The sequence below is a fragment of the Balaenoptera ricei genome, chromosome 12, assembly GCF_028023285.1.
Source record: "Balaenoptera ricei isolate mBalRic1 chromosome 12, mBalRic1.hap2, whole genome shotgun sequence".
NCBI lineage: Eukaryota > Metazoa > Chordata > Mammalia > Artiodactyla > Balaenopteridae > Balaenoptera > Balaenoptera ricei.
This window is the reverse complement of record NC_082650.1, coordinates 80,020,412-80,044,382: the sequence shown is the minus strand read 5'-3', so window position 1 is coordinate 80,044,382 and position 23,971 is coordinate 80,020,412. Positions and strand designations below refer to the sequence as shown.

General features: G+C 38.6%; 1 protein-coding gene across 1 annotated transcript in view; it reads right to left on the bottom strand.

Moving 5' to 3' along the window:
- Window positions 1-18,529: 18,529 nt before the first annotated feature.
- Window positions 18,530-23,971, bottom strand: part of LCA5 (lebercilin LCA5) — a 61,561-nt gene continuing 56,119 nt past the window's right edge. Inside the window, exons 7-8 of the mRNA XM_059942093.1 lie at window positions 23,235-23,367; window positions 18,530-21,317 (exon numbers count right to left, since the gene is read on the bottom strand). Coding sequence (XP_059798076.1) covers window positions 20,455-21,317; window positions 23,235-23,367 — 996 coding nt within the window. The 3' untranslated portion in view covers window positions 18,530-20,454. The remainder of the gene's footprint in view (window positions 21,318-23,234; window positions 23,368-23,971) is intronic.

Below are 23,971 nucleotides of genomic sequence, written 5' to 3'. Positions count from 1 at the left end.
GCGGTGGCTTCTCTTGTTGCGGAGCACGGGCTCTAGGCACACGGGCTTCAGTAGTTGTGGCACACGGGCTTAGTTGCTCCGTGGCATGTGGGATCTTCCCGGACCAGGGCTCAAACCTGTGTCCCCTGCATTGGCAGGCGGATTCTTAACCACTGTGCCATCAGGGAAGTCCCAGGTCAACTATTATAATAGCAGAGATGGAAAGAAATCTCATGAGCATTTAATTTCCCAAGATCCTTTTTTCTACTTATTGATTAGAATATTACAACACCTGAAGATAGATTAGGTTAAAGATGAAGGGAAGTTAAAAATCTGCTAAGATGATCCATCAGCCACAGCAAAGCTTTCCGCCACCTTTTGGGACAGTCCAGGTGAAGGGACACATTTCCACAGAGATGGCTGTGGTTAGTAGAGTGAGTACCATCTTAATGAGACGTGACCCCTTCGTCTAAAGGAATCTGAGAATTATGGCAATTAGAGTCATTCTTAGCAGGTTCCTCAAACTACGAGCCAAGCTAAAAGGTGCATCGTCAGAGCAGCAGGTGTGCGAGAGCTGACAGGACATGCTGGCTCACTTATAGCACTACATTTACTCACAAGCCTCCTAGGATGCATTTGAACTTCACAGGCTAGAAGTTAAAAGGGGCTTTAAGTGTTCATTTAGGTTTCCCTTCCAAATGGCTCTTGGAAAAGACAAATCTTGGAAACTATAGATTTCTTTAAATCTCCAGGGCAGGAGGTTACACAAAATCCCTCCTCCTATGACTTATCCTATGACTTTTTAGCTAAGAGGCTATTTTAAAGTAGGTGCCAAAGATGTACTTCTAAGGGTTTATCACCACCACAGCCCGGCACAGTGGCCGGTGGGGCCAGGATCACAGAGCTCCCTGGGTCTGACTGCCCGTCTCAGTGTGGAGTGGGAAGTGGGCAGCCTTCTCCCAGCATGTTTGGAATTCTTTTCTGGAACCAAGGCCCCACTTTGGGAAAAATGGCTCTTGATGGAGTTTCTGCTCACGGGGGTCTCTGGCGATGTGAGCGAGAAAGCTTCTAGCCTGGGAAACACAGAAACAGCCTAGGTACAACCGAGGGTCAGAAGCTGTCTGCCTTCAGTGCCTTGGCCACGGAACAGAAACACTACTTTCTATTTTATGCACTAAACTCTGTATGAGGTCAGAGCCCATGGCTCTGAGACGGGTGCTGTTAAGTTCGTACTGACTCCGTAACTACTGGGTCTTCTCACTGTCACAGACCAGTTCCTCCTTGTCCTGTGAATTATTATTATCATGCTGCTCTGTGTGGCTGTCATACTTGGACATGGCATGGATAGCAAGTCCAGAAGTTAGGAGGGCAAGGATTATTATCCCCACCTCGCTGCTAGGAAACCAAGGGTGAAATGAAATGATTGGGCCTGAGGACACGCTGCTGGCTGAGGACACCTGGCCCCACCCTGTAAGCAGTGCTCTTTGCTTTGTATCATTTACCCACCCTCCTTCCCTCCTGTGCCTCGTGTCCGTGAGGCAATGTGATAAAAGAACTAACACCGATAGGATGAGATCAAAAGTGAGTCCCCCTTGGTCTCTCTTCTGTAAGATCTTTCTGGAGACGGTATCTTTAAGTGTTCACTGTCTTGGTAAGCATTTGAGGCTGGAAAGGACAGCATTTTCTTGTGGCTTTTAGGGATGATGGAAAACAGTGAGTAAAGGTGCACCTTTAATTTTCTTGTATAGTATGTTCAGGAACACACCACAGGTCTTTCGGCTGTTCAAGAAAACTGGCTCAGATACTAGGATTCTGCCCTGTGTTGGGCCAGGGGGACTAGGTGACAGGGCATGGGCGCTACATCGGTTAGACAGAGGATTGTGACCTGTATGTATGGAAACCTTCTGCCGGAACACTGTAGTTGTACAATCATAGAGTCATTCAGGATGTTTCTTGTGGATAATGGGGCGATTATCGCACATTTTATTTCTATTTTACTGGATTCGAGCATTGCTTTGGCGACTGGAAGAGCAGGAATAGTTTGGGGGACGGTTGTGAAGTGCAGTGAGATGGGGCGAGGTAAGAAGAGCAGGCAGGAGTCAATGGGCCCTTTACCTAAATGAGCCGTGGTTCAGAATACGCATGGCCAACAGAATTGCTTTCTGAGTCTGCTGATAAAGAGAAAGGAAATAAATCCTGAGGACTATTTCTGAAGGCTTACCCACAACAGGGTCAATCCCTGGAGGCACTGGCCTCCATTAGACTGGCTCATCCCAGGAGTCTAAGATTCTACCAATCAGGAAACCATCATTTTCCTGACCTCCAAAAACTGGAAAGCAAAAAATCACATTCGCCAGACTTGTACGTACCTAGGGTTCTGGATGCAATGAGGTGAAGGCTATCTTCTTTCAGTTTGGGGCACTTGTTTTTCTGCTGGCAGCCAAGACTGTGGAGACCCTTAAATACACCCTCTAGATGCTGTAGGGCCAGCAGGAACTAGACTCCAGGCTCCAGTGTCCAGCAATTGTGGTGATGTTGCTTTCCAATAACGGCATTAATTCCCTGAATTGCAGCAGGGATAACGCGTTCTTGAAGTCGGGGGGCCCTGCCTGTGGCGAGGAAGGGGTGCCCTGGGGGATGAGTCAGGCAGGGTTCTGGAAGTCAGTTGTAGGAGCCCAGTCTAGAGCCCAATCCTCCAGTTCTTCTGTTTTCATAAGCACTTCATTCCCAGTGTTAAATCCTTTCTGTTCAAGATCTCTCGAGTGGTTTCTGTCTTATGCTAAACTTGTTCTGATACACAGAGTACCAGGAAAAATAGGAGAGGCCTTCAGTAAACATGGCCCGTTGACATTTTTATTTCAGTAATAAGGAAGGAAAATCTAGGCAAACAAAGAAGTTACTAAGGGGAGGAGATTTGAATTAGAGTAATACTTCTCTATAATACTAAATAGCAAGAGAATTGGAGTGGTATCAAATTTAGGAAATGATGCACGCTCCACTTAAAGATTCATAATATGTAATTGCCTGGTACAGACTCGGAGAAGCTTGCAATAAAGAAGCATGCTTAATTTTGTTTACCCTTGTATTTCCCAAAGTCATTCAGAATGACAGTCATTATTTGGGAAATGCTAGTTTACTTCAATTTGAGGTAAAAAACATAGTCTTAATAACTATTCTTAAAGTAGCTTAGTACTTTGTAGTAACTTACTAAGGAAATACTTGAGATACACACACACACAAAATCATGATTTAAAAAGCAAAGACAGGATATAGAAGAAAAGTCAGCAAGCAGTAAAACCAATAAAATAGTGAATGTTGAACTAATTGTTAATGTGGTTACTAAACTTAAAATGCATATTAAGCAAAAGTCTTGAAAGGAAAGATAAAGTAAAATGCTAATAATAACTATAAATTTAAAATCCTCTAATATTTGAACAAAAAACTAAGAAGTAGGAAAGGAGGAATGAAGAAAGTATGTTAATTTTTATATTCTACACTGAGATTTGGTCAACAGATTTGGATTTGTTCTTGATGCTGATAGGAAAATTTAGGAAATACGTACATACATACATATTTAATGCTTAAGTAACAGAAAAGTATTTGGATTAATAGCTTTTAAATAAAGAGAGAGAAAGAAAGAAAACCTAATAGAGAAAAAATATCAAGAAATTCTAGCATTAGATGACAAACATAAAATAAAACCCAGTAGTGACACCTGTAAGTGTAAAAAGCAAAAACACTTACATTGGCTTTTAAAGAAATCCAACTATATGTTCTTTATAAGCAATCTATCAAAACCAAAATCATATAGAAAGCATAAAATAAATCAAGGGATAGACAAAGATATCACGAGAAACGCAAACCAAAAAGAAGTACGGGGTCTTGGTATCAACACCCAAATAAAACTCAAGGCAAAAAAAATTAACTGGAGAAAAGAAGGAGATTTTAATGTTGCTAAAAGTTACACAGTGATGACAAAGGGGAAAGATGCCATTGTCTCCCTCTCTGAAATAGGAGCTCCCCACCTCTCAGAAGTGTTAAGGCCCAAGCCTTCAGAAGTGCTTTCCCCTTTGCTCTCTTATGTCCCTTCCAAGGGATGGCTTATTTGATCAATGAAATCAGAAAAGGATCATGTGTACTCATGGACTCCACTCTTGGCACACTTTCTTAGAGCCACCTACCTAAAAGCACAATGAGTTCCACATGGAAATCTCCCTGGAACATAGAATGAGTCCATTGGCGAGTGGCCTTGGAGAAATCCAGCCCCTCCTCACCGAAGCCACTAGAATGAAGAGTGAAACAGTGTGCTTGCTCTGCAGACACGGCTTCAGGATCTGCTCCCTGCCATGCTCTGCCAACCTCACTATATAGAACCACCCCAACTACATAGAAATTCTGGGGCTACTGCCTTTTCTGTCCTGGCTACTCCGTTAATGACTAAATGAATTCAGTGAGTAGAGGAAGGTCTATTTTGGCTAGAAATCCAAGCTAAATCCTCCAATTCAGTTTAGTATGCAATGAAGCTAATATTTTATCCCAATCTGATTTCTGAGTATCTTTACCAATTAGTTTATAAACTAGAAAGGAGAGAGCTGTGGGTAATTACACCCTCCAAACCTCCAAAATGGGGGCCATTAACTTTAATGAAAACATATTAAAGCAATATATAAGAAGAAATTGACAAAACCACATTCTAGAAGGGATACTTAAAACACTCTGTTTCAATCCTTAACTGAACAAAAGGACAAAGACTACGACAGGAGATAGAGAATTTGAACAAATAATAAGAATATGAATACATCAAAATTTGTGCTCTACGAACAGAGAGGATATGCATTCTTCTCATATATTTATGGAAAAATTTACAAAATTTGATCATATACTAGCCCCAGATAGAAACTCAATAAAATTCAAAAAGTGACAGTTCTTCCTGCTATATTCTCTGACTGTAAAAATAAAACTGAAGGCTAACAATACAAGCAACAGTAAAATAAAATTTTAAATTAATTAAAAATATTGAGTAGTCCTAACTGTCTGGTCAAAGAGACAATTCAAATCACAGTTTCAGAAAGTTGAAATAAATTACATCAGATGCCGCCTGTGTACCTTACATCCTTCTTGGTTTCACCTCTGATTCCATCTGTATCTGAGACAAATATTTCCACACAGGTTTCAGCCTGTTTTGTGCGGATAACCGTGCCCCTCAAGGGTGGGTCATACTCAGTACTCATGGATTTTCAACCAGGACGTGTGGGGAAGTTAAGGCCTCAACCAATGGGCATGGGAGTCAGTGGAGAAATAGTTCGTCCTTTTGTCCTTTGGGGAGACAATTCTACGACACTTTGAGTACAGTCCTCAGAATGTCCCTATGGGATCGAGGACCACTTTCACGTAATGATCATCAACTCAAATAACACATACACACATTAAACGTCCCTCTTTTCCCTGTTTCACTCTCCCTGGTCTCTCACTTCTGCTCCTGGTATCACTTCCCAAATAAGCTACTTGTACACAAGCTCTTGTCTCAGGCTTGCTTTTCCCTTTCCCAAGAACACAAGGTAGGTCAAGCATGGTCCTAGAAAGCTCATCCTTGGGATGGTATCTGGAACCCAATTCACCAGGCAGATGGCAATAAGAACCCCACTGTGGTGAAATGAACTTCAGGTAACTGCAAGAGGACTGAGAATATCACCACGAAAGGATTGCTGCCTATGAGCACTGAGTATATTTATCTATAGAATTAAGACTAAAGCAAATGCGGAATAGGGTATCAGAACAGAGAGTAAATGTTTTATGTCCTGATAGTACGGAAATTATTAAACTTGGGAAAGGAAAGGAGAAAGAAATAGGAGCTATTGTAAGAACACTAATTTCTTCATCTGTAGTAGTTTAGAGTTAAACGATATCATTTAAAGCTGATGACCCAAGAATCAGAAATATAATAATATTTAACAATACAAAAAGAAGATATTATCAGCTAAAATTTGTTGTTAGAGAAAAGGGGACACTGCAGGGTAGGAAATTAATAGATATTGTCCAAAGTAGTAGAAGACTAAGTAAGGGTATTAGGTAGTAGGGAAAAAAACTCACAAACCTTTCTTAATATCAGAAAAAGAAAACACATACACACAGAGGCATATGCATGTACAAAGAAAACAAGCCACATAATGAAAGACATTTTAAAAACTGCTAAAATAGAGTACATAAAATAATACAGTGGAACAAAGATCATCTGAATATCAATAAATGTAAATTTAATTTATATATTGAAAGAAAGATTTTCAGATTAGATCACAAAATAATCCCCAACTCTATGCTTTATATAAGAGGCATATCTAAAACAAAACAATCTAGAAAGGTTCAAAATAAATACTAAGCAAACACTTCCCAAAATAAAAATAGGGTCAGGATCTTAATATCAAAAAAGGTGGAATTCATACCAAAAAGCAGTAAACAATACATACAAAAAAGGACTTTTTTAAACCTAATGGGCACAATCCACAGTGAGTGTATACTTAAGAATCTTTCATGAACCAAATAATGCTGCTGCAAATTTTATAAAGCAAAAATTGCAGAACCTACAAGGAGATTTAGAAACACAGTCTACTAATATCGTTCACCACATTATTAGACCAATCATAGAATCCTATCTATTGTTACCAAAAAAGCATTTGGAAAACAACTGAACAATCATTCTTGATTACAAATACTCAAGTAAAATGGGAAAATGTGATTATTTGCTTAACATGATAAATCTATTTCAGCCCAAAAGTCAGCATCATGCTTAAAGGGAAAACAATAGAAGCATTCCTACCAAAAATTATGTGCAAAACGAGTATGACCACTGTCCTATTATATAAAACTGTGCTCGAGGAAGGAGGCAATGCAATCAACCAAGGAAAAGAAATTAGACACATGTGGAATAAAAACAGATAAAACTACTGTTATCAAAATGATCACAAACCTGGAAAACTCAAAGAGTAGCTTTGACATATACAAATAGTAATCAGATAAAATATATGATATGAAAGTAAAGTTGCTATTTACAATAGCAGCGAAAAGATTAAAAACCTAGGAATGAACTTAACAAGAAATGTGTGAGACATTTACAAAAACAATAACAACAAAACTTTAAAACATACTGAAAGATACAAAAAAATTGAACAAATGGAAACACATACTATATTCTTAGATAAGTCAGCCAACTATTAAAAGCATCAAATTAACACAGTTTTAATAAAAATACCAAAAAGTTAAAAACAACTAGACAAAAATGATTCTAAAGTTTTTAAGGCAAAAAGCAATATATATCAAGCAAAACTCTGAAAAACATGAGGTGAGTAATGGGGTGGAGGGTCTAGTACCACTAGATATTAAAATACATTTTATAGTTTCAAAAGTTAAAACAATGTAATATTGGCAAATGAATAGACAGACAACCAAAGGAACAGAATAGAAATACCAGAAATACATTCAAATACATAAAATAATTTAGTATATGATAAAGGTAGAATTTCAAATCAAAGTTCAAAGAGGAACTTTTAACAAATAGTGTCAAAACAATTGGATAGCCATTTTGAAAAAAAATTACGTTGAAACCCTGTCTCACAGTATATACAAGTATTGATATAAATTCTATCGAAAATGAGACTAAAAAATTGTTAGTTGAAAATAGAGGATTCTGTTATAACTCCGTGATTCAAAACAAATGACTGATAAATTTTACATAAAAATGAATCATGCATGGTGAAAAGAAAAAAACACATAAGCAAATCAAAAGACAAGGGATAACTTGGGGGGAAAAGTTTCCAAGTCATATCACGGGTAAAGAGCTAATCTCCCTAATACGTAAATAAATCCTAGAAATAAAGAGTAATAACCTAATAGAAAAATGGAAAGATTATGAACAGTCAGTTCAGAAATGTAAATGGCTCTTAAACACAATCCCACACTTACTAAGGGAAATGCAAATGAAAACCATATTGAGAGATCTTCAGAAAGGCAAAACAGGCACTTACATTGCTGAGTGTGTAAATTGGTTAAAACCATGGAGGGTAATACTGTAGTATCTGTCAAAATAACAAATTATGTATCTTCTGGCCCATCAATTCCACTTCTGGGACTTTGTCCAAATGAAGATATACTTAGATATACATAAAACTGATGTACAAAGTCATTCAATGAAGCAATGTTTGTAATAGCAAAGAGTGGAACAATACAAATGCCCATCAATAGAGGACCAGTAAATTAACTCTGGTTATTCATCTCAATGGAGTACCGTGAAGCTATTTTTTAAAAGTAAGGATGCTTTCTATGTAATAATGTAAAAAGATCATTGTATCAGTTTCTCAGGGTTGCTGTAACAAATCACCACAAACCAGGTCGTTTTAAAACAACAGAAATTTATCCTCTTACTGTTCTGGACATAAGAAGTCTGAAATCAAGGTATTGGCAGGGCCACATTCCCTCTGAAGACCCTAGGAAGGATCTGCTCCATGTCTTTCTCCTAGCTTCTACTGGTTGCAGGCAATCCTTGGTGTTCCTTGACTTGTAGCCATCACTTTAGTATCTGCCTCCATCCTCTTGTGGTGTTGTCCTCTAGATTAGTGTTTGATTGAACAACTGGGGAACTACAGCTAGCCAAGTTGACACATAAAATTAAACATCACAATCACCAAGAAATATATTAAGCGAAAAATAATGCAAGATACACGGTAGTATGTAAAATATGCTACGTTTTATTTACAAAAGGGTAAGAATAAGAATTCATATTGCTTGTATTTGCATAAGTTCTGGAAGGATTCTCGTGGTTATCTGTGTGCATGTGTAACTGGTTAGATTAGGGACAAGGAAAGGAACAAGAATTTACTATAAACCTTTTCATGTGATTTTAATTTTTGAACCATGGAATGCATTACCTAGGCAAAATGTTTAACTTAAAAAAAGAAGATGCAACAGTGAGATCTGTGGTGCTGATGTAAGAAAAGGCAGATCATTAGAACAAGATACAAAGTCCAAAAATAGACACACACACACACCCCGTTTAAGTTTTTTTCCTATCCGTATTTTTCATTTCCTCAGTGAACCTGTTTCTTCTATGGTGCTAGAAAAACAATTAAATGTCCTTAATCCCTCTCGGAAAGTTTAGCAGAGACAAAGGATGATGGATCAAAGCCTTTTGAAAATCAGAGAATTCATCTTCACAGAAATGTTTAAAAACTGATAGCCTCTCCTATTTTTTTTTAAAAGATACATTTCTTACCTTGAAGGATTTGAAGGGCGAAAGAAAGGAGAAAGGTCCAGCAACTTCATTATCTGTACAGTTCATGTATTTATGAAACTCAGAATTAAAAGTGAGAACTGATCTTTAGGGAAACTGACACGATCATCTCTGCTATTACCGACGTTTGCATTTGCATCTTTTACATATTTCGTAACCTGGTGCAGACCCATGGCTACAAATTCCAGACGTGTGTGATTGAGTCCCAGATCAGTATTTCTGGTGTGGCTCTTCCTTCAGTTTGCCGGACATTGTCCTTATGGACAACAAACTCAACATACTTACAGTGCAGTCACCCACCCCACCGCCTACCTCACACACCTGGTCTTTTCAGCCCCCATTTCAGTCTGTGTCACTCTCACCTCCTCAGTGACTTGGGGCCTCTTCTCTCTCCCCCCCTCCTGTATCTAATGGATTACCAAGCGCTGTCAATTCTCTCTTAAAAATAACTCTACAATTCATCCATAGTGTAGTCCTATTGACTCTGTCTCTTGTTATTTCTATTTTTCCAGTTTTATTGAGATATATATAATTGATATACAACACTGTATAAGTTTAAGGTGTACAGCATGATGGATTGACTTACATGCATTGTGACACGATGACCACAATAGGTTTCATTACCATCCATCATCTGATTTAGTTCAATAAGAAGAAAAAACAAAAAAAGGAAATTTTTTTTTCCTTGTGATGAGAACGGTTAGGATTTAATCTTCTAAGAACTGTCGTATATAACGTACAGCAGTGATAGCTGCAGTCATCACGTTGTACGTTATATCCCTCCTACTTAACGTTTCTTATAACTGGAAGTTTGTGTTTTTGACCACCTTCCTCCAATCCCCCCCGCTTCACCCTGCCTTCTTCGGTAACCGCATACATCATCTTTTTCTATGAGTTTGTTTGTTCGTTATTAGATTCTATATATAAATGAGATCATATAGTATTTGTCTTTCACTGACTTATTTCATTTAATTTCACCTAGCACAATGCCCTTGAGGTCCATCCATGTTGTTGCAAATGGCAGGATTTCCTTGTTTTTTTATGACTGTTTTATTATATCTGTATAGCTACAGATACAGCTATAGATATATCTATATAAATATAGATATATCTATAGTTATATCTCACAACTTCTTTATCCATTCATCCATCAATGGACACTTAGGTTGTTTCCATGTCTTGGCTATTGTAAATAATGCTGCTATTACATGGGGGTACAGATATCTTTTTGAGTCTGTTCTCATTTCCTTGGGATCTAGTCCCAGAAGTGGAATTACCAGGTCATATGGTAGTTCTATTTTCAATTTTTTGAGGACCTTCCATACTGTTTTCTATAGTGGCTGTACCAGTTTGCAATCCCACCAGCAGTTCACAAGGGTTCCCTTTTCTCCACACCTTCGCCAGCATTTGTCGTCTCTTGTCTTTTTGATGGTGGCCATTCTAACAGGTGTGAGGTGATCTCTTACTGAAGTACTGTTGATTTGTATTTCCCTAATGACTAATGATGTTGAGCATCTTCATGTACCTGTTGGCCTTACGTATATCTTCTCTGGAAAAATGTCTATTCAAGTCTTTTGCCTATTTTTAAATTGCTTTATTTGAATTTTGCTATTGAGTTGTATGAGTTCTTTATATATTTTAGATATTAACCTCTTATCAGATATATGGTTTGCAAATATTTTTTCCCTTTCCATAGATTGTCTTTTCACTCTGTTGATCTGTTAAGAAATCTGCTCATTGTCTTACGGGGTTTCCCTTGTATGTAACTTCTCACTTCTGCTGCTTTTAAAATTCTTTGTCTTTGACTTTTGACAATTTAGCCATAATGTGTCTCGGTATAGCCTATTAGGGTTCAACCTATTTGGATCCTTTGGGGCTCTTGGATGCAGAGGTCTATTTCTCACCACAAGCTTGGGAAGTTTTCAGCCATTATTGCTTTAGATATACTTTCTATCCCTTTCTCATTCTCTTCTCCTGCTGGAATTAGCTTCCCTACCCAGGTTCATCAGCTAAGTATCTCTAAGGCCCCTAATGCTCTTTGTGGTCTTCACTCAAGTCAGCCTGCACCCCAGTTTCACTGGCTGAACAGGTGCTACTGACTTTGCTCTGGGGGCCACCGGTTCTGCCCACTCACCTGCCTGTCAGCTCAATAGTTGCTGGGCTGTGCAGCTTCCGGATGTTCTTGTCAGCCCTTCCGGTAAGATAGGAGTAGGTAAAGACCACACTCTCTGGTGGGCGGGGCTGTGACCCAGACTTCTGCCTGGGTGGGACTGGGAGAGCCCACTTCAGGCAACTCCCCAATTCTTCTGAACAGGCTTTCTGGTAGGGAGGCTGGGGGAGGAGCTAAGACTCAGCTCTTCTGCTGGGCATGGGCAGACCAGGCTCCAGGGCTGGCAGATCTCCTCATTGGAGGAGACCCAAATTGGGCAGACTTGCGCCCCACCAAGTTCCCTCGTCAGACTGTGCCACCAAATTGGGCTGCAGAAGAGCAAAGCTTCTGGTTGGGTTTACTCTTTGGGCTCTGCAGGCAGGAACTCAGTCCACCAAGATCCGAGCGCTGCTTGTTGGAAGCCCCGCCTCCCTTTCTCCATCACAATCAGATTCCCAGTGGTTGAGCCCACAGATGCTCCTGTGATCCCCCTGGGGTGAAACCAGAGTAGGGGTTCCCATGAAGTGAACCCCAGTGCCGGCGGTGCTGGGTGTCACCGCTGTGTTCTCTTTTGCCACTGGAGGCGCTGTAGGCACGGGGCTGTGCTGGCCCGGGGAAAGGGCCATGCGGTCAGCGTGTAGCTGTTCCTCTCCCCCTTGCATTCAGTCTGTCTTGGTCTGTGTGATGCAGGAGGTGCTTCAACCTCACTCCCGTGTTCTGAGATTCTCTGAGTGATGTCTTATTCTTGCATAGTTGTTAGTTGTTCTTCTTGTGAAAGGGAGTCAAATCAGGAATGACCTATGTCACCATCTTGGTGATGTCATTCTCTCATTATTTCTGATCTGCAATTCCTAAACAGTTTAATCCATTTTCCACATTAGTATAGAAGTTATTGCTCCACAACGAAATTCTTATGTCATCAAAAATCCTCTTTTGACTTCTATTAAGTTCCATTTTGTATAATAGAATCTCCATAAACTCTTGTTAAATGAACGAAAAAGTGGACAACCGGATGATAGGCAGTGAGTAGATTTAGGCACAGTTATTTTCAGACTTACTAGCCATAAAACAGTTGTTAGAAGAAATGCCAGCCAGTTAAACCCATTTGCTAGAACTTAACCTCTGAAACAACTGTCCATATCACATCAAACTATTACAGATGAAATTATTTTTCTTTGTAGGTTTCTTGATTTTATTTCATTAAATCAACCAGAGACAATGATGGCAACTTTATGAAATTTTGGAATTGAAAAGACCAGTAACTAATAATCATAATAATCACAATAGGATTTCTGCACTACTATAGACACAATGGAGATGTATTTCCTAGTGGTGATTTAAAATTCAGAATTCTTTCAGCTCCAAATCCATATATGTTGTGCAGCACAAAGGAACACTCTCCCTCAAAAAAAGTGACTAATTCTCATCCACTAAATTGTTTAAAAACACATTCTTTATAAGTGTACCTGCACACATTTCTGTAAAGCTAAAAGCGTCCAGAGATATATAGCACTCATCTTGCTATAAATTTAAATGTAATCCTGACCTGTATTTTTATGAATTAATAAAAATTTTACTTGGGCAATCTGGGTTTTGCAGTTAATCAAGAGAATTGTACCTTTAAGAGAGTATCCTAGCAACCTCTCAGCAGCTAAGGAAAGACCCAGCTGACAATATACACAGATTTAATTACTCTGCTGGTCTCCATCAAACTTCGCAGTTAATCAAAAAGATACTTAAAAACAGAAAGAGAAATTAAGCCACAGCTGAAAATGAGAACTATTGGTAAAAGGGCATAAGGGAAGAATTTTCTTGATTATAAAGAGAACTTTTTACTCTGGAACATGTTTATCAAGAAGCAGAGTAGCAATGAAATTGGTAAAGTTATGATTGCAGTAGGGGTGTCAGAACCAATATATTATTACTCTAAGAGATTGCTAGTTCCAGGGTCAAAATTACATTGGAATAATCATAGCTTTATAGATATTCTCAAACTTGAAACCCCACTACATTTCAAGGCACTCTCTAAATGTACACTTTCTAGTGGTGATGCATTTTAAGGGAACTAAGCCCTGGAGAAACATGTTTCTCTTGAGCACACATTTGGAAACAGAGCTAATTTCATCACCGCTATGTCCCTTCAACCACAAGTCCAAACTCCCCATAATCACCACCGTTATTTTACATGGCCTGATATCCGGCCCCATCTTTATCTCTTTATATCTATATATGTTTATAACAGATTACACAGAAACAGGTCTGTCTGAGATGAGGTAGGGTTTTTTTTGGGTAATAGATGCATAAATCAAGGAAGCCAGAGAAAGACAGATGGAGACTTTGTACAGCAAACAAAATCCAAACTTGTGAAAACATGGCCTACTTTGTCTAGAAATAAAAACTTCCCCTGGATGTATATAGGCATTCTTGTTTATATACATGTCTTCAGCAGTGCTAAGGAGTGGACATGAGAAATCTGAATACTTAGTTCAAATTTTTCTTTTATTTAACATATTCCCTGTATATAGGCTAATTTCTTTTAGATAATTTTAATATTTCTTAAACCTCAGGCACAGAAAGCTACTTGCCTGGATCATTAAGTACACACACACATACAAACATACACACACACACACACACACACACACACACACACACACACCTCAAACTTTGAGAAAGCTGAACTTTTAGATGTAATGTCAAATTTAAACCACATTGATTAGTTTTCCTTCAGGGAGTGCTGGAGGATGTTTGGAAAGCTTTTCTGGAAGCTTGGAGGTGATAGGCTGTGATGGAGGAATGACATATGAACTACCCAATCTTTTTGGTGCTGGTTGTTACAAAGGCGTTTCTCTTTCCTGACTAGTTCAGATCTTCTGATATGTTAGCCACAGAGAGCTAACAGTTAGACCATACCTGGTTATAGCCGTAAAGAAGTGGCTTATTTCTAGTCTAGGTGGCACGCAGTGTGAGGGGCAAAGGTGAGTCCAGATGCAGCACCTGCACACTGGAACCCCAAGCCCTCAGTGCTGAGATTCGAATTTGCAAAAAAAGTTGCAGGCAGCCACTTCTGTCTGTGTAGGAGCGTTTCCCCTCACCACCACCTCCTATGGTTAGCTTAGAGCAGTAGTTCTCAAACTTCAGCTGCAGTGCGATCCCCTGGAGGGCCTCTTCAAATACAGGCTGACCCACCCCTGGACTTTCTAATTCCAGAGGTCTGGAGTGGAGCCTGAGAACTAGCATTTCTAACAAGTTCCTCAGGGGACACCGCTGCAGCTCTGGGTGGGTGTGGGGACACACTTTGAGAACTACTGCCTCAAGTGTAAAGCAAATGTGTCTATTTAAATGATGCTATATCTGTTCTTCAAGAGAAAAACTGTGGTTATTGTTCAGAGAAATGCCATTATTTCCTGCTTGGAACCAAGGAGTGCGCATTTATGATAAAGCTCGACTTCGGAGTGATGCGTGCCATTGATTCTGGACCCCGGTGATAATGTTTGAGGTGATAACATGACAGATTTTCCTGGCCTCTGTTCTTTGGTTCTACTGATTCTAGTTTTTACTGAAAATATTTTAAGTAAAGAACAGATACGTGCTGATTAAGTCAAGGAGCTCCTCTGTAAGTGCTTAGGAGAGTAAATAGTTACAGATATCATTGAAATTAGAAGCCAATATTGAAGCGAAATTTAAGATTTGGGGGGAAGTTCTTATAGGAGAACAAAAGGACTTCAATAAACCTTTGTTCCCAGGTGTACCCAGAAATTTTCAGTATCCACGATTGCCTAGGTAGGGTAACTCTTGGGTTCTTTTTATCAGGATTAAAAAAAAAAAAGATCTGAAATCTATGATGTCCTGTTATATATATAGATTGTATGAAAAGTATGCCTAGCCAGGATCAATATCCACTGGGACAGGAATTCTGAAATTTGATATTTAGGTCAGTTACAGAGAGAGAGGCAAGGCAGCTGCTTTCGGCCATGCTATTCAGGGCGATTCTCGCTCTATGGCAGGGAGGTTTCACCCTGAATTTCAATGCCCTGTCTTCAGAACACAGTGTGGGCTCCGGATTTCCATCTATTCCTCCTCCATGGAAACGGCTAGTGAAGCAAAACTATGTGTGTAAAACTGCTTCTCCCACAGGCTGCTTGTTCCCAGAAGCAGCAAAGTGCCTTCTGTGGAAGACCGTAACCTCCGCATGGCTCTGTAAAGACAAGAGCCACTTCCAAGATGGCAGATTACAGGGTAAAATAGCACGTTTAGTTTTTTCAATTCCATATTAACAAGCATCTGTTGTTCAACAAAAGTTTGGGGCGGTTGATACGGAAGTAAAACACTCACGAGGTGATGCTCTCCCTCTGCTGACGTGCCACACTGTTTTACTTATTCTCTTCTCTCAAGAATACATCCTTTTATTAACCCTCACGATAACCCCTGTAAGATATGATCTGCCCTACTCCCCATCCGAGGAACCTGAAATTATTTGACCAAGGTTGTAATTAGCAAGTGACAAACTCCCAACCCCAAAGCCTGTGTTCTTTCTACCTTACCCTGGCTACCTATTTCTAATTTTTGTTTTGTGCTGGATTGAGACAGAATGTCTTCATTTATATACAGATATAGATTTCACAAGTGTAGCATTTACTATGGGAAAATACGTATCTGGATCTCTAAGCCTTTTCTGTGAACTCTAAAGCGTAGTTTAAATGTCTTGCAGACTCACCTACCGCTGAAATTGCTCACCTTTAACAACAAAATGAACTTTGTAACACAAGCCCATGGTGAAATCCTATCTTATCACAGACATGGCCTGTTCCTAGGAATAAGGCGTATGGAGTAAATAGCTAATGCTTATTCCATTAAGAGCCTTGCAATGTTTTTTTCCGTAAGAGCCATTACTTTTTTAAATTAATTGGGAAATACAGTAAATATGATTTTCTTTTTTATGCCCAAAGTGTCTTCATCAGGGAAAAATGCCTCCCCCATTCCAGAGAAATACCAATCATTCCATGAAGAGGGCTAAGAGGAGGGAGTCCACGCCTCCCACACACATGCCACCAGCCCTACAGGCGAGCACGCAACGTAAACTAGCCAAGCGGACCTTTGCCAGAACTACAGGAAAGATTTTCTCTTTTCGAGGTGGGTGCCAGCTGAAGGGATGCTAGGGCTTGGGGCTGCCCATTGCAATACTGTCAGCCAATGTAGAAGTTATCTGGAAATGATACGCAGCAAATGATACGGTAAGAGGTGGACAGAGTAGTAAGTACTACTGTTTTAACCTCCAGAGCAAACCACATTTTCTTGAGCTTTCCAGATTCAAGCCGAGATTAATTTCCTTGTACTGCGTAAGCTAGTCTCATTTGGGTTTATGTCACTTACCACTTAAAGAGTACTGCTGCAAAACTCTTCCTAAAATATTTCTTTGGACTTCTTGAGACTGTTGAATGCAGCCTGTTACCTGTGTAATCTATCATATATTACAACCCGTTAGTCTCAACTGTAAAATGGGAGCAATAGTAAGCGCCTTCTTTAGAAGAAGCTTTGTGAGGATTAAGTGAAAAAAAGCACATACATAAAAACACCAACCGCCACGTATAGAATTCAACAATACCACCTCATTCCCCCTTTTCTCCATTACTTTTCCAAAACATCAACAATTTGAGCATCAAATGGTTCTAAGTTTTTTCATGTATGAACTCATTTACTGTATGCAACTACCACGAGGTAGGTACTATCATTAGCCCCACCTCCTAGAGGGGACGGGCGGTACAGAGAGGCTTTGAACACATCCGAGGACACACACAGACATGGAGGGGGAGCTGGGCTACGGATTGTCACATGATGCAATCAAAGTCCGGTGTTTTCTGGATTTCATTGTCTTTTTGCTATGAGGCTCTCTACCTCTCCTTATGTCACTAAAACTGTCTTCAGAAAAGCTTTCCAAGAGTTTGCTGTTCTACTTACTCTTCTGTAGATTAGGAAACCAGCTCATGAATCATACAGTTAGTGCCGAATAAAGGGACGTTCTAAGTGCAGACCTAAGAGGCACAATATATTGAGGAGTACAGTATTTTATGTTAACTTGGAGGTTTAGAAGCTCTTTTTGCTTGTATCTTACTCAAAGTATTATGTCAATGTATTTTGTATACATACCTATGCTCTATTTTTTCCAAGTAGTCCCTAAAGGAGACTCATAACAACTGTGATAACAACAGGTGATGTTTACTGAGTGCTTATAATGTATCGCACTCTGCCAAACATTAACCTAAAAGCATTTAATTTACTCCTCATAGCCACCCTAGGAAGCATTATAGAAGACCAGTAATTGCTAAGTAGCCCAAGGACACCCAGGGAGTGGATGGAAGGGCAGGGACGCAGCCGAGCTTGCTGTGCTCTGGGTCCACACTGAGGGACAGGCAGGGTCTTACTCTCCTGGCACCTCACACCGTGCCACGCGCCCCCCCCCCAGGGAGCACTCAACAAACAGTCAGTGAATGAATGCATGACATGCTCTTCTTTGCTCCAAAAACAAAACAAAAAAACACTTCCAAGCGATACGAAAGGGGACTTTAATGTGAAAAGGGCATTTATTGTGTAGAGAGGAAAAAGCTTTAAAAGCGGATCCTTTCTTGACAATTTATGGTAACTTCTTTAATCCTAAAAAATCCACACTGTCACTGTAATACCAATTTCCCATCCCCTTTTCACCAGGCCGACTTGCAGGCTCTACCCAAGTTAACACCCAGCCAGGGACAGCAGAAGTTTAGTATGTCTGAAAGTGAGGTGGGGATGAGGGTCAGAAAACCAGTGAGTCAGCCCTCAAGTGTTTATTTTATGATTCAACCGAGTCTTCCTTACCCCCACCTTTTAATATTATAAGCAATATATGCCCTTATGACAGCTATTAAGGGTGAAAGAATTCATTAAGACTATAATTATCTGATAAGACTAAGCATACTGTCTAAGCCGACTTAGGGCAGATTCATCTACTTCAACTAAAAATACTGAATAGGAAAATAAAAAAGGTGAATAATGAAATAAAAACCCTGCAGGTCCTATTTCCACTATATATTTCCCAAGTGACCTAAGGAAGGTATCATTCAAACAAAGAGTCATAGTGTGTTTTAAATTTTTATTAATTAGAGTTCTGAGTGCAAATAAATTTAACTTGACATTTAGAAAAAAAAGTTATTCACTAAGGTTTGTTCATAAAGAAAAACTTGTTCTCTACAATCTCCCATTTTAATGCTTAACACCATAATGCTTCTAAGTCTATAACTTAATTTTAGGTTTAATTTAATAATTCTGCTTTATTGCATCTGGTTAAAAAGACTAGAAAACATCAGGTAGAAAAAAGCAAGAGACTAATTAAAATGACCTGAATATAAAACTTTACTAAAGGACTTTTTACAAAAGCCTTTAGAACAAAATAAAAAACCCTAAAAATTAGAATACTTTTGGCTGAAAAATTAGCAGCTATGAACAAAATTAACATTACATAATATTTTATCAAGAACTGCATTACAATAATATTGTGGTTTACATATATTAGAATGATTTACAATATACTAAATGCTTATTTATATCAGTCATAGAAAACTCTTTATTAAAAAATTTTTAATATAGTTTAGCACTTTTGAGAGATTCAGTTCCCAGTAAATAACAGGAACACAATTTAGAAGATGCTAGGTGGTAACATCTTTTAATTAGAGACCTAACCAGGTCAGTCTTGTCAAATAATTATGAAATTATATTCAATAATAAGCATTTATAAGAACTCAAGATAAAACAGTAGCTCTAGTCCCCTCATCAGTATGTATGCTTGGCATGAGAAATCATACTATGAGCAAATATGTAGTAAATGCTTGAAAACAACAGTTCACTTTAGAAAAAGTGCCAATCAACATTTATTTATTCTTCCCCTGATGCACTATTTCCACCACTCTTCATCTGAACTGTGTTTTCTCCTTGGTTGGTGGTGTATTACTGCTGCTTAAAGACCGATCATGCCTAGCATAATCCAAGGTCATCAACTCCTTTGCAGCTGAAGTGAGCTACAAACAGCAAAAGACCAAACACTTTTCAACAGAAAATCAACCACCCTACTCAGCAAGGCAGGGGCCCCATCTCTAAAGCAATTTTAACCACGGTTGCTTTAAAATTAGCCCTGTAAGTCCAATAGTATCACACTATCGTTGTCTCTTTGGTTTGACAGTAAGTTCAAATCTTAAAAGTACCTATTAAAATTTCCTAGTTACGTTACTCTGGAAACATAATTGAGTTGAAAATCTTGCTATTTTGGGATGAAATTTCTTCTATTCCGTGTATTTGGTATGAACTCTCACATCTAGTCACTGAGATATAAAAAGCGTAGGAGATCGAGAAAATGAATTCCTGATTACACTGCACCCAAGCCTCTGGGAGCCATGAGAGGGAACTGTCCACGCAAACAGACAAACCATCTTCTCAAGTCAACCTAATGTCTTAGCACAGTCGTAGGGAAGTGATTTAACGAGACTCTGTAATTAGGAAATGAGTAGCATTTAACTGTGGTTACGTCCAGAGGAATGGCAAGTCCCCATATTGTCACGGTTCCACTTAAGAGAGTACCTCAGCCTTGCCACACTTCCCAACAGAGCCCCTCACTCTTCATTTCCATTCGACAATCAGCGGGAAGACTGTACTTAGCTCAGAGAGGAGAGGGCCAAAAATAAATAAATAAATAAATAGGGATAAAAGAGAAAATGCATATGGTACACCAATGGAGTAAAACTCCCCACTGAGCTGATTCAGAGGTAAAACCTATTTGTAAAAAGAAAGTAAGAAAGATGCATCTCTATTTTTGGTTTCAGTCAAAAGAGCATGCTTCATTCTTGGCAAACTAGCTATGCGGTGTGATATGATCTACTTTTTATTTCCGCTGTATTTATACTTTAAAAACTACTGCTTAATAAGGACTTCTTAATATTTATTAAAAAGTCTATGTTTATAATAAATACTGTATTAAAACATTTTAATATTTACAATTGGAAAACATATATACTCTAGTCAGTCATCTCAGTGCTACTTCTTCAATTTCATCTTCTACAGAATCAACTGCTTTTACTGCCGGTTTATTGTTTGCATGTTTTAATTGGTGTCTATTTGGATTAAAACTTCTTCCTTCGCTGAAGAAAAAGTCGTCATCGTCATCGTATTCCCTACCCCTGCTGCTTTTATCCCCAGGGAGAAAATCTAGAGGGTCAAAGTCTCCATTGGTGGCAGCCAGAGAATTTGGGTCACTGCTTTTAGAGGAAACGCTGCTGCCGCCACTGGCACCAAATAGCTGCTCCATCAGATTAGCTTTTTTCTCTTTTCTTGTAACTAAATCTACACTGTCTTTACTAAATTTCTCTATATTGTTTCTTTGGAAATCCAAAAGGCTACTTTTTTGGCTAACTGGATTTGACTTCCCTAATGTTTTCGCAAATGAAGGCACATAGCTACCAAATGCCAGCTCATCTGGAGAGGCTGGTTTTCTAATATTGCCCGGATTCTGACCATCTCCTTTTGTATTGAAAAGACTGATGTCTTGCAAATGATGCCCATTAAATAATCTCTCTGAGGATTCAAAGAATGTGTGTGTTTTGGGGTTTCTCTCTGGGGAGCGCAGTTTTGATTCCAAATCAGGAAGCAATGGCAGAGAAGGATATTTTGGATTCCGAGAACCTTGGAGTTCTCTGCTGATTTCATTCAGTTTAGCAAGTAGCATTTCTCTCTTTAGCCTTTCTTCTTCCTCGTCTTCCAATTTATCAGTATTTTGAATTTGGTACGTTTCCATCTGGTATCTTCCAGTTTCCAACACTGGCTTTTCTTCTCTCTCCAACAAAGATGTCTTTTCCTTTTGCTTTTGAGCAAGTTCTTCTCTTTCCCACTCTGTAGAAAATCAAATTTTAAAAATGGGATTTTATAGTAGTATTTTCAAATAAGAAAACTCAACTCTCATTTTTTACAAAACAATAATAGCTTTATCTAATTTCTGTATGATCAGTACAGTGAGGGTGGACACCATAAATTTCATTTTTATAACTTGATATTTAGGGTTTCAAAAAATAATATATACTTAATATATATTTAAGATTCACAATTATAGAAAAAATTTTGTTCTTCAAGTTAGGGGTGAGAAAGAAGGTTCTCTGCCTATTTTTTATACCTAATAGTGTGCTGTACACTGAATGGAGGATGGTGGGATGGGTGGAGCAAAGAATTTTATTTTAAATTTAAAAATAAATTGAACCTTTGGATGTCATACCCTGAGAAGGACACAACATCACTTATGTAGTGTTCTGACAGAAGATGCAATAACCTGAATTTAATTAACAGAAAACTTCAGATAAACCCCAAACAAGAAACATTTTACTAAAAAAATGGGTCGGTGTTCATGAAAAATGTTAATCTCACAAAATATTTTTAAAAGGCTGAGAAGCTGTTTTAGATGAAAGGAGACTGAAGAGATATGAGAACTAAGTGCAATTCATGATCACATCCTAAAGGGAAGAAAATGCTATAAAGGACAATACTGTGTCAACTGATAAAACTGTACTGTGGACGGCAGATTGGAGAAATGTGTTGTATCAAAGTTAGATTTCCTTAAGTTAAACTATACTGGAATGATAAAAGAGAATGTCCTCATTTTGGAGAAATACATATGAAAGTATTTTAGGATATGGGATATGGGCATGAAGTATACAACTTACTCTTAAGTGGTTCTCTGGCTATTATTGCCACTTTGCTATAATTTTGAAAGGATTTCTAAATGAAAAAACTAAAAATATTAAAACATGTAAGAACACTACGCATTTGGTAACCTTAGTAAATGGCACATATTCTCACTGATAATCAGATAATTCCACACAGACTCCAGGAAAAAAAAAAATCAGTCAAAAATGACAAAGAGAAGTGATAGTCTTCTGTTACTTTATTCCTTTTCCTGGTTCCTAGACAGAACTGACCATAATACCTATTTTCTACTCTATAGTTTAACACGTGCAAGCGTCTTCCTTTGTGGTTTAGCCAACAGTGATATAAATGTGGCTTCTATTTCAACTGTTAGATTGTTTTAAATACACACAAAAAAATATACATACTCTAAGCAACAATTAGGTCATGATTTTTTGTTAACTTTAAGGGAAAAACAGTATTTCTCTGTAAGCAACTAATACATAATTAATAAAATACATGCAAAGGATTAGAGTCTGGGATCCTTCTCGCTTATACCTTTAAGACATTTTATCCAAATGGAAATGAATTTATTCCTGAACTTCATTTCCAGTATCTGAAACTATGTGAATTGGTTCACTAAACTTCCACATTAATGGTTGAGTATGTTAAAAGATTTATTTTATATTTTAAAACCAAAGAAAAATTATAGGAATATATTCAAGGCCTCACAATTCATTGATTTTAATGTTTGGGCTGGTCTACAGACTAGATAGTCTCAAGGTCAAGCCAATGAACAGGGTTGTCTTTCAGTTATCTCTTCATCAAGCTTTAGTTAATACACAAAGAATCTTTTTCCCCTTTCAACTGAATTCTACTTCATCTGAATTTTCTGAAGGTAACTTGTTTCTATCCCCTAATCCCAAATAGCAACTGACTTAGTCTTCATTCTTTTTCTTTCCTTAGTAACTTCATTCAAATGTTTGTGACACTTGATAGACTCCCCCCACCACTGTATCAACCTTTTCTTGTTCTGTATAACCAATTCACTGTTCAGCTGGAAGATATTAGGGGATATTAACCCTTTCTTTTCCAAGGGATGCTGACTTATCACTTGCTTAAACTCTTTCTTACCATCCTCCAGCTTCTCAGCCTCCTGTTTCACAGCATGGAGTCCTTGATCTTTAACAAATTTGTCTTCTCTTTCCACAATCGGGTTTAGAATCCCTGCTTCTTCATGATCATCTCTCTCTTGAGATTCCAGATCCTATTATACATGTTTTTTAAAATGCAAGTTCACATGCAGGAAAAGGGGGGAAAAGCAATTTAAATATCATAGATTTATCTCCCATTAAGCACAATCCCAACTGTTAGAAATTAAAGCAAATTTTCCATTTCTAAAGCAGCAAGGTACAAGTTACCACCTTTGAAAGATTTTCAAAAGCACACAAGATTATTTCTTACTTTAGTTAAAAGTTTTAAAGAGGCATTTGGAAAACATATCAGAACCAATATAATGGAAGCAAAGCCACTACCCTACATAAAATTCTGAAGAGACAAGTATCAGAAGTATCCTTACTGGGCTTCCTTGGTGGCACAGTGGTTAAGAATCCACCTGCCAATGCAGGGGACACGGGTTCGAGATCTGGTCTGGGAGGATCTCACATGCCGCGGAGCAACTAGGCCCGTGTGACACAACTACTGAGCCTGTGCTCTAGAGCCCAGGAGCCACAACTACTGAAGCCCACGCACCTAGAGCCCGTGCTCCGCAACAAAAGACACCGCAATGAGAAGCCTGCGACCGCAACAAAGAGTAGCCCCCGCTAGCCACAACTAGAGAAAGCCCGCACGCAGCAACGAAGACCCAACAC